The 14265-nt window shown below is 32.5% G+C and overlaps 2 protein-coding genes across 5 annotated transcripts; one reads left to right on the plus strand and one right to left on the minus strand.

The window, feature by feature from the left end:
* The first annotated feature begins 1145 nt into the window (after positions 1-1145).
* On the plus strand, positions 1146-6474 carry LOC114302398 (PQ-loop repeat family protein / transmembrane family protein). 4 transcript variants are annotated; one of them, XM_028247413.2, is made up of 12 exons: positions 1146-1830; positions 2784-2826; positions 3060-3086; positions 3285-3386; positions 4227-4333; positions 4441-4615; positions 5089-5190; positions 5259-5357; positions 5451-5471; positions 5578-5636; positions 5838-5928; positions 6227-6474. In XM_028247413.2, the coding sequence occupies exons 1-12, from the start codon at positions 1592-1594 to the stop codon at positions 6329-6331; spliced, it is 1170 nt and encodes a 389-aa protein (XP_028103214.2). In that variant the 5' UTR covers positions 1146-1591; the 3' UTR covers positions 6332-6474. The 4 variants fall into 4 exon arrangements, with proteins under 4 accessions (XP_028103214.2, XP_028103216.2, XP_028103217.2 ...); XM_028247415.2 differs by having other exon boundaries at positions 5262-5357; XM_028247416.2 differs by lacking the exon at positions 5089-5190.
* A 5762-nt stretch (positions 6475-12236) lies between these two features.
* LOC114270653 (putative galacturonosyltransferase-like 1) lies at positions 12237-13881 on the minus strand. The gene is made up of 2 exons (XM_028212204.2): positions 12610-13881; positions 12237-12506 (listed from the first exon to the last, which is right to left on the minus strand). The coding sequence occupies exon 1, from the start codon at positions 13664-13666 to the stop codon at positions 12611-12613; it is 1056 nt and encodes a 351-aa protein (XP_028068005.1). The 5' UTR covers positions 13667-13881; the 3' UTR covers positions 12237-12506; position 12610.
* Between the last annotated feature and the right edge of the window lie 384 nt (positions 13882-14265).

The raw sequence follows: 14265 nt of genomic DNA on the forward strand, positions 1-14265 counted from the left end.
ACTCAAATTGTTTTTTCCTAAACACAGGCTTCCAACCACTCTCTGCAGCCATCCTCTCTCTCCCCCCCTCTCTCTCTCTCACACACCTCTGTTTAGTTAAACAACCAATTCTAATTGTAATAAAAAGATCAGTAGCAGTTATTCAAGATTTTTTAAGACATCAAGCAAGATATAAAAATAGGGCCATATTTTATTGTACCGTTACAACATTGAGACTTTAGACAATAAGAATTTTTTAAAATTTTATTGGCGCCTTAGCAGAAGGGTTAAATGACCTAATAATTGAATAACATCTAAAAAAGCTGAAGAGCACAAATAATTCATAGTTTAGAATTTAGGGTTTAAAATTTAGAATTTGTGGGAGTATACTTTGTAGCGTACTAAACAAAAATGTCTCTTTTGCATGTGTATGGTGAGGCAAACAAAGTAGCTGACCAACTAGTTAACTTTGCTCTCTCTAATAAACATAGTTCTCTTGTAATCATCTCGTCTTTTAGAGATTTTTGTATGCAATGACAATAGTGGGATGGCTATCCCACCTTGTATATCCAAGTAACTTTTATGAAATAAAGTTTGGTTCTTTTGATCACACAGAAGAAAAAAAAAAAATTTATTATTATTATTATTATTATTGGGTTGCCCAGGGATACTATGTAATTATATTTCTAACCAATCATAAACCCTCATATCTTATTATTTTTCTTAATTACTCAATATAAAATCATGAATCATATATCTCCACCAATCAAAACACATGTGCAACACCACATGGCAATACCTGAAGACTGACCAATAAATTTTAGTACTAATCCCATATTGATGTAGGGGCGGTTTATATATATATATATATACACACATGCGTTTTTGAAATTTGTTAATGTATTTTGTGTAGTTTTTTCAATTTTGCGAATGGGAAATTTATGGTTAGGTGCACTTTATCATAAAAATATATAATTTCATCATAAAATTTTATAATATTAATTACAAAGTATCTAATCTAATAAAAAATTAGCGTAATAAAATATTTTAAATTTTGAAATTGATGTAAAAATTTATGGCTTGGTTATGATATTTTTGTTATGCGATATTGTAAAAGTTTGTTGCTTGGTTATATTATTTTTATTAAGTCAATTTGTAATGAGATTATACATTTTGTGATAAGATGCATATCATATATGCACCTAGGTGCATTTGTTTTGGGTAGTTTCTAAGGCAATATTGACATACAATAGACTGTAACAATTTTCAATTTATGATACAATAACTAATATTTCTAAGATTATCGATATAAATTATAATCCACCCCTCACACTTGATACACATACTTCCAATGCGGAACAAGCGTGATATATTCTCCTCACCTTATCTACTTGAGTACGGACAACAAGAGTTTTAGCTCTTGAATACTCTTGTACGAAGCCCAGTATATATATGAGCAAAACACCATCCTTATACTTGACCACCACAGCCTTGATGCCATAGAGATCCATCCTTTAAAACCTCTAACAAGTTCTCTACTTGCAAATTATCTCAACCTTGTAAACTCCGGCGTCAACACACACTTGCTCATTAGAGAGAGAGAGAGAGAGATATGAAGGCCTTGGGGAATTTAGTTGCATATTGTGTGAAGGAGAAGAAGCCTTGTGTATGGCGGGTTGAGAAGTACTTCATGGATTGCCTATGTAATCTCAACGATGAGTTATCTTTCGGTTTTGGGATGGTCAGTCTGGTGTGTTGGGGAGTTGCAGAAATCCCACAGATTATCACCAACTTCCGCACTAAGTCCAGCCATGGTGTCTCTCTTTTGTTTCTCCTCACTTGGATTGCCGGGTTCGTTGCTTCTCCTTTGCCTTTTTATTTTATTTTATTTTTAATTTTTTTTTATCGACGAAAATCGTTAATGGTTAAATTAGCGAGTCCAGATCCCCTCCTTACAACTCTTCCTTGCGATCTTCCTTGCAACGACTCAGTTGTTGGGCAACAACTGAGATCAGCTGTTAAAGAAATTAAAATCAACCATTAAATGTTGCAACAACTAATCTTAGCCACTGCAAGAAGAATTATAAAGAAGAGTTGCAAAGAGGGAATTCCAACTCTAAATTAGCGGTAAGAGTTTGCCTCTCCACTCTTACAAAATAAATAGCAAGTGCTAGCTTCCTGATTTGACTCCTGACGTCCCCTTTGCTTTCTTTCTCTCTCTCTCTCTATATATAATTTTTTATTTTATGCTAATTACAAATCAAACTCTTGAGATGTGTTTGGTGAGCAAGGATTCGCTCGTTCTGATCTCTACCTAATTCCTTCCTTACAATAGTTAAGATTTATTTAAAAATAATCTAACAACTCAAATCATTTTATTAAAAAAAATTAAAAGTTAAAAAGTAATTTTTTTTAGAATGATCTAAACCATTGAATTTCTTTAAGATGAATCTTGTCCATTGTAAGGAGGGAGGAAGGAGTGAAGTAGAGAAAGAAAGGAGGGGATCCTTGCTTGTGTTTGGTGGGCAGATTTGGGCCCTTTGCCGTCTCTCTCTTTTTTTTTTTTATAATTTTTTATTTTATGCTGTTTACCAATCAACTCTTACGTTGTGTTTAGAAAGAAAATTTTGAGAGAAATTTGAAAACGAAAAAAGAGAAGGTGTGTAAAATTAGATAAAATATAATATATTTTATTTATATTTTACTTACATTTTCTCTTTTCCTTTTTATTTTTTTTTTTAAATCTCTCAACTAAACACAACGTTGCAAAATTAACTTTGGTTGTATTTTTCTTTTTGATGCAGTGACATTTTCAATCTAGTGGGTTGCCTTCTCGAGCCTGCAACGGTATATATAATATATGTTCCTGTTAGTTTTTAACTCAAAATTAGGAAAAAATAGTACAGTTAATTTTTGCAGAAAATTTCTAAAACTTAAATAAATAAAAGTGGTGGTCTCACCACTCAGAGCTGTAACGCTTTGTGTAAAAGTGTAAATCATGCTTCTGCATCTTCATTAAAACTTTCTCTGTCTCTATCTATCTGTCTGTGAAATTACTAACTTTTATGTTGTGGTTGCAGTTGCCGACTCAGTACTACACAGCACTGGTATTACCACTTTCCTCCTTGCTTCTCATTTTCTGTGTTAGATTGTAGAATTGCTAACCGACTCAAGTATAGCAGATAAGTTCAAATAATAAATAAATAATTGTTCATAGATAAACATTCGATTCAATTTCTATATCATCTTTTATTTTTTTGGACATGTACTTGAAATTGAAGTGGGCATTTGTAAATATTTTACAGCTGTACACGGCAAGTACGGTAGTACTGGTGTTGCAAACCATTTACTATGATCACTTCTATAGCTGGTGGAAGTGCCGACAGATTAGGCATAGTCAACAACGGGTACTATTTTCATTTTCTTTATGCAACTTATACCTTCTTTATTATTATTAATAATACATACTTGGCAAATAGGGCTGGACATGGATTGAGTTGGTTCGCGTTAGAGTCAAAATACAAAATTGAATCAGCCTTCACAAATTTTTTAAGTTATTTCATCCAGAATTGAACTGACCATCATTCGGAATCAAACATCATTTGTTTTAATTTGAGTTGATTCAGGTTGAAACATTGCTTTTTTTTACTAATTTCAAAATTTTTAAATACTTGTTATGAAATAATATATATATATATATATATATATATATATATATTTTTTTTTTTGTAAAGTGAAATTGTTGATGACTGAATTTTATTACAAGGATGATTATTGACTTGTTCTCTCTAGCTCATCCAAATTTGGTGCTTATAATCTAGAAGTCACTCCGCCTATGCAAATTGATTTTGGGTTCAATGCTTACAATCTTATGGAGTAATATGTAAATTGGAATTATATATAAAAAAATTGTGTAAAATGTACATATGATTGATTCTCATGTCATTTTTATTCTCACCCAAAAACCAAGTTGATCTAGCCAAATTAGTCATTTTTTAAGCTCAGAATCAAACCGTGCATCTTCATACTGTGTTTGGTTGAGAGGTCTGAGAGAGATTTGAAAAGAAAAAGAAAAAAGTTAGGTGAAATGGAGGTATCGCATTTTACTTAATTTCACACACCTTTTTCTTTTTCCTTTTCAAATCTCCTAACCAAACACAGCGTCAATGTCTGCCCACCCCTAATTGCAACACAGAAAATCTGTAGTTTTATAGTTTGAATTCTCTAACAAATTATGTTTTTCTAAGGTTGAAGAAGAGAAAGAACCTTCGAAGTCTCCTAAGCCAGCAGATGAATCAGGAATTCCAATACCTGGTGGCCCCATAGCTCAGTCCCATAGAAAATTTTACTACACGTAATATATTTATTTACTGCACCATTTTTTTTGTGCTATTTGGATAATTGAAGAAACAACAAAAAAAAAAAAAAAAAAGAATAAACTTTATGTTTTTATTTTGGCAGGTCCGCCAGATCTCTGGCTGGAAGCAGCACACCACCAACTTGGTCTTATCTAAGGGCAGCTAGAAGTGGTCCTTCAGCAATGGGATATACAGATGACCATTCATCAGATGATGACGTGTCATTTCTATCCTCATCCAATATATCTGTTACCCAACCTAAGCCAATCCCACGACCTGTGAGTCACCTTCTCATTTCTTGTTTCTCATCCCCTCCATGCACCAAATTTGTTACATTAAAATTGTAATGATGATAAATGTAATTAACCCAATTAGTCATGTTTTAGATAAGAAATCACCTTAATCTCGGGCATCTTTTTGCAAAATGATATGTTTCACTGAAAATTGGTCGCAAATATTTTTACCTTGAGCATAGTGACAATAATAAAATCACATATCAAGGTGAACTATACTTTTAATATTTTTTTTCACAATAATTTAGTAATTGCCACATTAATTATGTGTTGCATGTAACATGTTAGTGAATGGTGATAACATGCGTCAATCAAAACAGGATATCATAGCTGCATTCAAATTGTCTAATTATGGTTTAACCTACACATTACAATTGTGGCATGTATAATTAACCATGAAATAAAATGGTGAAAATTTACAGATGACCCATAGCAGCCCACTTGTATTTTTTTTACAGGCTGGTTGGGGAGCATTCCTTGCTACATCAGTAAGCTTACCTCAAGGAAGTAAGGCCTTGAAGCAAGTATACATGGGATTAAGTGGGAGGAGACTCTTACAAGTAAGAGTGACTCCACAAAGTTCATTGATTTTGAATCCCAAGATTCTAACTAAGTTACTTATATTTAGCAGGAACAAAGCATGGAGAACAACGTCTATGGGCAATGGTTGGGGTGGATGATGGCTGCTATATACATGGGTGGTCGAATCCCTCAAATTTGGTTAAATGTAAGTTGCAATTGAAATATTTTTTGCTTTATTTTTTTATTTATTGAATTATATGTTTTGTGTCTAATGAATCTTGGTTTTTTCATCGACCAGATTAAAAGAGGAAGTGTGGAGGTGACTCTTTTTACTTTTGGATTATAATTGAAGCATTATTCATTCTCTTATTAATATTCTCTAATTAATCCAATGAAGCTAAGATCTTGTCTAAAAAATCATATAGGGATTGAATCCACTCATGTTCTTCTTCGCACTAGTTGCCAATGCTGCTTATGTGGCAAGGTGATCTGTCCTTCTCTTCTCACTAAAAACTCTCTATTTTTAAATTCATTTGTTTCTCAACAGTTTCATTCTTTGAAAATTAGTACTTATGATCTAATGGTTATGAACATATAGTATATTGAGACGTGAAACACAAAGAAATTTGAGAACAAAAGATCTTGTGCTATACTCTCACCCTCTAATGTTTTTCAATTAATGCAGTATTTTAGTAAGAACAAGTGAATGGGACAAAATTAAAGCCAATATGCCCTGGTTGCTGGATGCTGTTGTTTGTGTGCTTCTCGACTTATTTGTATCCTCTTGCTGATCTTCTTGCTCAAGTCCGCCTAAAAAGGACTAGAAAAATTAGTTTATTTTTGTCTTATTTGGACTCAAATATAATTGAGCTTTTTATATTTAGGCAAAGAGACCCAAAAAAATATTTAAAAAAAAAAAATTTGAAAAAGTCCAAATAAGACGACAATAAATTGATTTTTGCCATCCTAAAAAAGTCGGAACAAAACCAGGCCCAACTCAAATGCTTTTGCAGCCCAAATATTATTTTTTAATTCATAGTTTATCAATGTACACCTTAACAAGCATCATGACAGATCATATTGCAGTACATCTACTACAGATACATGAGAAAGAGAAGCACAAGTGGGAGAGAAGACCATGGAGACTACATGGAAACAAATAAGGCTCTTTTGTCTTGAAACTTCTTGTTGGATTTTGGATTTTGGAGGCCCAAACCCCAAAGTTGGGCCTAAAACACTTATTAATGTCTTTGTTCAGAAAACGTTTTGGTACCATTTGTTCTTCAACAAATTGATGCAATTTGGGAGCATATTACCCCAAACTAGAATGCCTATTTTCAGGCCCGCTCCTTCTGGATTGGGCTTAATTCGGATTTATAGTGGGCTGCCAATGACCTTGGCCCAAACAATCCCTGGCTAAATGCTGCATTAGCGGAACCCCAAAAAAAAACTACCCAGTTCTTAGCTAAGAAAATAATAATTAATAATTCTTCTTACATATAGTTTTCTTAAAAGGCTGGAAGGAAATTTGTTAGCTGTGTCATAATCTATCATATCTTTGCATGGTATGCATGAATAGAGATCTACACAGTTGTAACCTATAGTGTTAGAAAAATTAAAATAAAAATACGTCATCTGAATAAATTTAAAATAAATAAATAAAAAATGTATTGAGAAGCAATGTAGTCCTTCCAAAATAGAAATCCCTACTCTGCAAGTGAAGAATTAAAATTTTCTTTCATCTTTTACATTAATATTTTGGGAGGGGTTGGGATGGAGAGAAACCCAGTTCTAATAATTTTAGGCAATATCTATAAATAAATTAAAAAAATTACATCATTTCTTTGTAAATTTTGTTAGGGATAATAAAGTAGGAAATCTTGGGAGGATGAATAGCTTGTTATTGAGGTCTTGTTTAAAACCAATCAATCCTTAAAATGTAATTTAAGCAGTTTAAAATCTAGTTCCAAACAAGACCTTAAAATGAAAATTTTGTTAGCATGTCTCTTTATGTTACCAGTCCTAATGATTATTTCATAGCACTCAAGGAATATGATCGATTTTTTTTTTTTTTTTTTTTTTTGAGGTACATAAAGTTGAATTGAAGCATTAATAGGTGATTAGATTAGATTGGTTTTCATTTTTGGATCAGCAGGCTATAGCAGTAGGTTTCTATATGTTATGAACGAAAACAACAAAGTAACATGAAATGAAAACGCACATTGTACATTTTATTGCTTTCTAGAGAAAAATGGTTCCCTAATGTTGTGTTTGGTTGGGGGATTTGGGGAGGGATTTGGAAAGGAAAAGGGAAAAGGTGTGTGAAACTAGGTGAAATGTAAATATATTTTATTCACATTTTACCTAACTTTTCCCTTTCTCTTTCCAAATCCCTCAACCAAACACAACGTAAAATCTGCTGAAGTCTGCTGGTGCCCCTAAATCTGCTGATGCTTCTAAGTGTTGCTCTGCTATGTGCTGGTCCGCTGGTGGAATTAAGGGAGAAGACTTTTAAGGTTAAAACTGCATGCTGTTGTGGCTGCTGTCAATTTTTCTCTGCTGCTTTGCCTCAGTAGGCCTCCTTGTTTGTTTCTTCCTTTTTTGATTTGTTGGTCTCTCACCAACTTTGGCTTGAGCTTGCATATGATGGGGCGTCTCTCCTAGTGGCAACTTAGTTGGAATTAGGAGAGTTCACTTTGATACTATTGGCTCTTTGCCTTATCTTTATTGATGTAACTCCATATCTTGTATGTTATCTTCATCAATAAAATTCTTTTTTTACTGATCAAAAATTAATATGGTTTCAAGAAAAATCCCTTCTTTCTTTCTAATATCATCCTAAGTTACCTAAAATTTCCTCCACCGTCCTCTGATAGAGATAGCACACCCCTTGCTTGGTACTGAAATTTATTTCACCTATTTTTGCATATTTGCTTTCAAATCTAATGCACAAAAACAGCATTTCTTTTTGGCCTAGTCAAAAGGGTATCCACTGAAAGTGCTAGCTAGATTCGCCCATTATGACTGAGATAATATTATTCTATTTATTTTATAATCATGTATGCCATTGTTCGCACGTATAAAGATCTAATAGGTTGATTTTTTTTATTTTTTAATTTTTTGAAAAAGTAATATACAAACTAAATTTTCCTTAGTAACTGATATGTAATGTAATAATAAATTAAAAAAATTAATATAGAATCCACTTCAATAGAGCCATAAGTGCCACATCAATAATAAGAACTTGTTTTTGCAGGTTAGATATTAGCACATTATTTTATCTTTTTATCTTTTTTGAATTATGTCACATCTCTATTATATTTTCGTAAATAATCAAAAAATTATAATTATTTAGATCATCCCAGATAATACTTAAAATCTATATATATTTATATAGGATTATTTATTTTAAAAAATTATAATTGATTAACAAAATATTAAGCGGTTAACAGTCCTTTAACTTAGTGATAGGACATAAAAAAAATATATATACATATATATATATATATATATATATAATATAGAAGAAAACAAAAAAAAAAAAAAAAAAAAAAACAGAAACCAAAACTAACTGATTGACCTTAAAATTTTCTGGAATTCAAGTTGAGCATCGCCAAATTTATCAGAGCAAATGTAAAGGTGAGAACTTTAGATATTAATGTGTTGACTTTAAATGAAAACCTTTGTCAATCCTAGATTCAAGTGAATGGGGAGACTAATGGTAGTAATGACCCCTTTATGATGTAAATTATGTTTCCATGGCATTCGAAGCCTGTGCCACCACACACGTGTGTAGAAAATCTCACTTCCAAGCAACCTTATTTATTATGAGACAAAACGATTCTCCACAAACCCACATAGATTTCTCTTTGTTCATATTTGCCCCGTATAGATTTCACACTACTTGCAGTTTTTTCTTTATTTTTTTTTCCTTCAAATTTTAAGACTTAAATCGGCATACATATCCAGGTAAAAATAAAAATTGAAAAATATCAGATAAATAAGAAATAAGAAAATTAATTAGAAATTTATATGTAGTACAGTGATACATGTACATGTGATAATGAACAAATCAATATATGACAGGAAGACAAAAGATCTATAATTTTATTCTAATTTTTAAAGAGATTGTTTCCCTAACTTTGTGTCACCATAAATGTAAATGGCTAAGAAGCCACCATGTGCATTTGTCTGATATTTATTAACGTAACCATGAGGGCTAAGTGTCGACCAAATTATTAAGTGCATGTGACCTTAGACGGCTATCATTTTCGTTTTCAGTTATTATTAAATGTGCATCCATTTGTTGCTTGCTTCTATTTTCTTACCAAATCAGTCACCGACAGGATCCCCTTCCCGTATCCATGTGGTTCTTGTTCTTTTGGCTGTCACAAAAGCGTTTCTTATCCTCTCGTAAACTTTACATATTCATCACACACGGAAAAAAAAAAAAAAAAAAAAAAAACTATAATTTCAAATGTATTTATTAGATTTATTATGGGCATAACTTACATCTACTAAATTTAAGTCTACATTGTATATTCAAAATCTGCCCCTTTTTATTATTTTTTACATTTTTTCTAGATATAATAATATCTTTAGTTCTTGTAATTTGTCTTTGTTGTTAATTTGATTATTGTAGTTTCAATTGTATCAATTTAATTTTTAAAATTTTCAAATTATATCAATTTAGTCTAATTGATAAAGTACGTTAAGATAAGAAATTGAACGGAAATTAAAGGTAAAAGGATCCATTGAAAAGTACCAAAATATTTTAAATTGAACGTCAACTCTTTAATCATTATGAGAAAAGTGAATAAATTATTTTTCCCTTAATTTCAGTCTATGTTGAGAATTATCAATTAGACTAAATTAATGATACAATCAATACAATTATAATTATAATTATAATAACCAAATTAATACAAAAGATAAACTGCAGAGATTATAAATGTAATTTGTCGTATTTTTTTCATTAAGCAGCAAACAAAGAAAATGCATATAAAATGACGTTACATGAGGTGAGGATATTAAAATTGGATGCATTGTATGAGGTTGATGCGATAAGCAAGCTCAACTATATATTTTAAAAGTCCTTATATAATGCTTAGCTATTGCACTGCTGTTGTGACATACCAAATCTAAATTGTATTGCATTTTTTTTATAGCACAGAATATGTAAGACAAGAGTGTACAAACAAATTACAATAAGGTTAAGCACACATGGGCTCAACCATCCATCAGAGACGTTGAAGATCAAATGATTTTCACATGTCATATGCAATTTTCTCATATGCCATCATATGCAATTTTCTCATCAGAGTAATCTTCTTATCTTTTTATCGTTATTTCTAAAACCATAAAATATTTATAAAGCATATATCGAGCAAACTTAAGGAGACTTGAACTCAAAACATGTTGCTTCAAAATAAGAGTCAGGATCCTCTAGAGTGATTTTTCGTAAAGTGATTGTAAAGTAATAAGATTAAATTTTGAGAGCTTGGAAGGTCAAATAATTAGATATCCCCAATTTTGTCAGAATTAGTTCTAAATCATTTAGAAAATTACTCTAAAAACACTTTATGAAAAATCACTCTAGACAATCATGATTCAAGCTATACGCCTTTGAGCCAAATGATCTCATACTTAATCACACATGAAACTCAACTAAAACCACAAAGAATTTCACTAAGATTCCGAAAAAGACTTAAAATAAACAATGAGACTAAACCTTTTTCGGTTGTGGTTCTTAAAAACAGTTTCTAATCACAACTTTATTGAATATTTTTTAATAAGTATTATGTAATTACTAAAATTTATATATATATATATATATATATATATAATAGGGAAAAAAAAAAAACCATCGTTGCAACAACGTAATTGGAGAGAATTGACAAATGTTCACAGTAGTGGATTGACAACCTTATTATCTACCATGAATTGAACCTAAAGAATCCACCAACAAAATTTGGTAGCTTTCCTCATCTAAAAAATAAAATAAAATTAGTAACTTAATTTATTGCAAGATTCATAATTTGGTCAAAACCTACAAAGTGATGTTTGGCCAAAGCCAAACAAAGAAAGAAAAAGCTCCCAAAATCAAATCATAATGAGATACGAAATATTTGTCAATCTATTTCCCTCTATTGAAAACTTATATTGACAAAGACGAAAAGCAACCCTCTCATGTGTATTTGATAGTAACAATTTCGTAGTATACATTCACTAATAAGCTTTTGAATACAAAAATCAAATAAATCACACAAATAAATTTATGGGTAAATTACAAACACATCCCTTGAAATTTACTTAAATTACAAATTATCCCCTATAGTTTTAGAAATTACATTATGTCCTCTAAAATTTCTAATTTCATAACAAGTAGGTCATTTTATTAATAAATCATTTAGTTAATTAACAGCTTTTAATAATGTTAAAATTTTATTTTAATTAATAATTCAGATAATTTTATTATTGTATAGGTGAACAGTAAAAAATTTTACTTTTTCAATTAATTCTGTTAAATAAAAATTATGATAGGGAGATATTTGTAATTTTTCAAACCACAGAGGTAATTCGTATTTTAAGCAAATTTCAGAGAGTGTAATTGTAATTTACCCTAAATATATTGATGAACATAATTTTCAGAAGTAAGTCCTAACAATAAATTTTGTAAAATTCTTCATCCATCTGCTTTTCCGCTTCTTATTTTGTGCTATTTTTGTATTGTTAAACTAATTGTATTCGCAATTGCAAGTTAAAAAGAAAGAGAAAGTTTAATTGTAGAGAATTAAATTAAAAAATTAAATCACAAAATAAAGAGTTCATATGTATGCTCCAGACATTTAGGATATATTCTTTTTCCCAGTCATTTGTTTTAAGATTCTTCCATTTGAATAGAAACCAATCACAAAATCAAATACAATAATCTCCCTTGGGACTCACGAAAACATAAACACGACTAATGTGAGAGGTTGTATTCGAATGTGTAATCAGTTTCTGTGTTTATGAACATTTTTTTATATATTATTACGTGTAAGTTAAAAAAAAAAAAACAGTTGCGGATCAAAACATGAAGAAATATGAACAGATCACCTTATCTTATGTTGAGTAAGTGTAACTGTAATTTGCTGTTCTCAGATATAGACATGGGGAAGAGTAAAAAATACTAAAATAGAAACTTTATATTATGCGATCTGTTGTTAACTGTGCAATCTACAGACCACTTTCACTCACCACCGTGCCATGTTTGTTTTACTTCCATCTACTATGTGGAAAACGGTATTCAACGACACAACAGAGAATGATCATCTATCTGTAGCCTTATATATCTCGTCTCTTTGCTAAACATCTGCAAATTCAAAAACAACAAACACTTACAAACTGAATTATCAAAAAATACAATTTAAGAAAAAAGTGTTTCTAAACCTTAATTTATGTATTTGACTATGTACCTCAAGAGTCAAGAGCATATGTTGTTTGTAACAGATCATAAGGTGTCCAGAGAGCATCCAAAGGACACGGCCGACCTGCGTCGAGTCTCGCCCACGGCTTCCCCTTCCCACTCCAGTGCAAAAGGCTGACCGGACCCAGATGCAAATCTCTGCAAAGTCCCCGGAAATTATCACCGCCGAGACCGTGTTGGTTCCATCTATGATCCACAGGAGCAATGTTCCCGCCAAAAACCAGCAAAAAAGGCGGCAACGAACCCAGCTCGTAGATCCTCATCCTCTTCTGCAATTCCATCCATTCGACGATCTTGGTCGTGTAGTCTCCGTCTCTCCATCGCTCGAGATCGATAACCATCACGCCCGTGTTGAAGTAACAAGCGTTGCGATTCGCGAATGTCAGAGACAGAGAGGGGTTCGACCAAAACGTCGGCGTAAAGTACGACGTGAAGTTCGCGTTGCAGTACTCCGGCGCTGCGAGAACCGCCGAATCGCCGAGGGGCGTGGCGGCGAGTTTGGCAATGTCGTCGACGAGGACGAGGTCGGAGTCGAGGTAGACGACTTTGCGGACGCAGGTTGGGAGGAGATCGGCGAGATAGTTGCGGGCGTAGTTGAGAGGACAGTCGAGCGCCGCTCGGATGGAGGTAGAGATGAGGCCGGCCACGGCATCATGGTCGAAGTGGTAAACTATGAAATTCAAGTAAGGGAAGGAATTGGAAATGGTGAGGTTGAGGTGGTTGGTGGTGGCGGAGGCGACGAAGTGGAAGTGTATGTTTTCGGGGCAGGAGGAGTGTTGGAGGACGGAGAGAATGGCGGCCATGGAGCCCCGGATGTAGGCGGCATCGAGGGTCATAGCCACGTGTACTGCATTATGGGAGCAAATTGCATTGTTAATGTTGGTGAGAAGTGAAGAAGGAGGACAATTGGGTGAGTTGTAGAACTGTGGGGCTTCTCTGAATTTCTGATGAGAAGTGGCGTCATTGGTGGATAGAAATGAGAGGATTAGGATTAGGATTAGGATTAGAGAGAGATGGCGCCATGAAGATGCAATTGTCGGCATCATTTGGGTGCAAGCAAGCAGGAAAAGGAAAAGGTTGTTGAGGATATAATCATAAAGAGGATACGGGAAGCTCCTTTTTATTTCTCTCTCTCCTACCAAAGTCTTTGCTGTATATTCTGTTATAATTCATGCCTTATCAATGACTACTATTCTTCACTCCAAATGGCCTCTATTTGTTTTTTTATTTATTTGACATGGGTCCGTAAATTGTCTAACTCACTGCTGAAGGAGTTCCAACACGTAGTCTTCAACGGAAATCAATTCAATTTATTTTTATCTTTCGAGTCTTGCTATAGTTACACGTTAAAGTTGATAAAATAAATGATAATTTAATTTGTATTTCTATCTTTTTCTTTTTTCTTTTTTTCCAGTAAACTACCTTCCCAATTTTTATCCATTAGTTGAATATCAACTACACTTTAATGGTGTGTTTGGTTGGGGGAATTTGAGGAGGGATTTGGAAAAGGAAAGGGAAAAGGTGTGTGAAACTATGTGAAATATAGGTATATTTTTTTCACATTTCACCTACCTTTTCCATTTTTCTTTCTAAATCTCTCCTCAAATCTCTCAACTAAACACAACATAAGTATAGTTATTTTTTG

The sequence above is a fragment of the Camellia sinensis genome, chromosome 1 (genome assembly GCF_055761805.1).
Source record: "Camellia sinensis isolate YWXY chromosome 1, ASM5576180v1, whole genome shotgun sequence".
Classification (NCBI taxonomy): domain Eukaryota; kingdom Viridiplantae; phylum Streptophyta; class Magnoliopsida; order Ericales; family Theaceae; genus Camellia; species Camellia sinensis.

Coding starts and splice junctions, on each gene's coding strand:
- LOC114302398 (XM_028247413.2), top strand. CDS start 1,592: ATGAAGGCCTTGGGGAATTTAGTTGCATATTGTGTGAAGGAGAAGAAG. Junction 1,831..2,783: donor CTCCTCACTTGGATTGCCGG/GTTCGTTGCTTC, acceptor TTTTTGATGCAG/TGACATTTTCAATCTAGTGG. Junction 5,637..5,837: donor AATGCTGCTTATGTGGCAAG/GTGATCTGTCCT, acceptor CAATTAATGCAG/TATTTTAGTAAGAACAAGTG.
- LOC114270653 (XM_028212204.2), bottom strand. CDS start 13,666: ATGATGCCGACAATTGCATCTTCATGGCGCCATCTCTCTCTAATCCTA.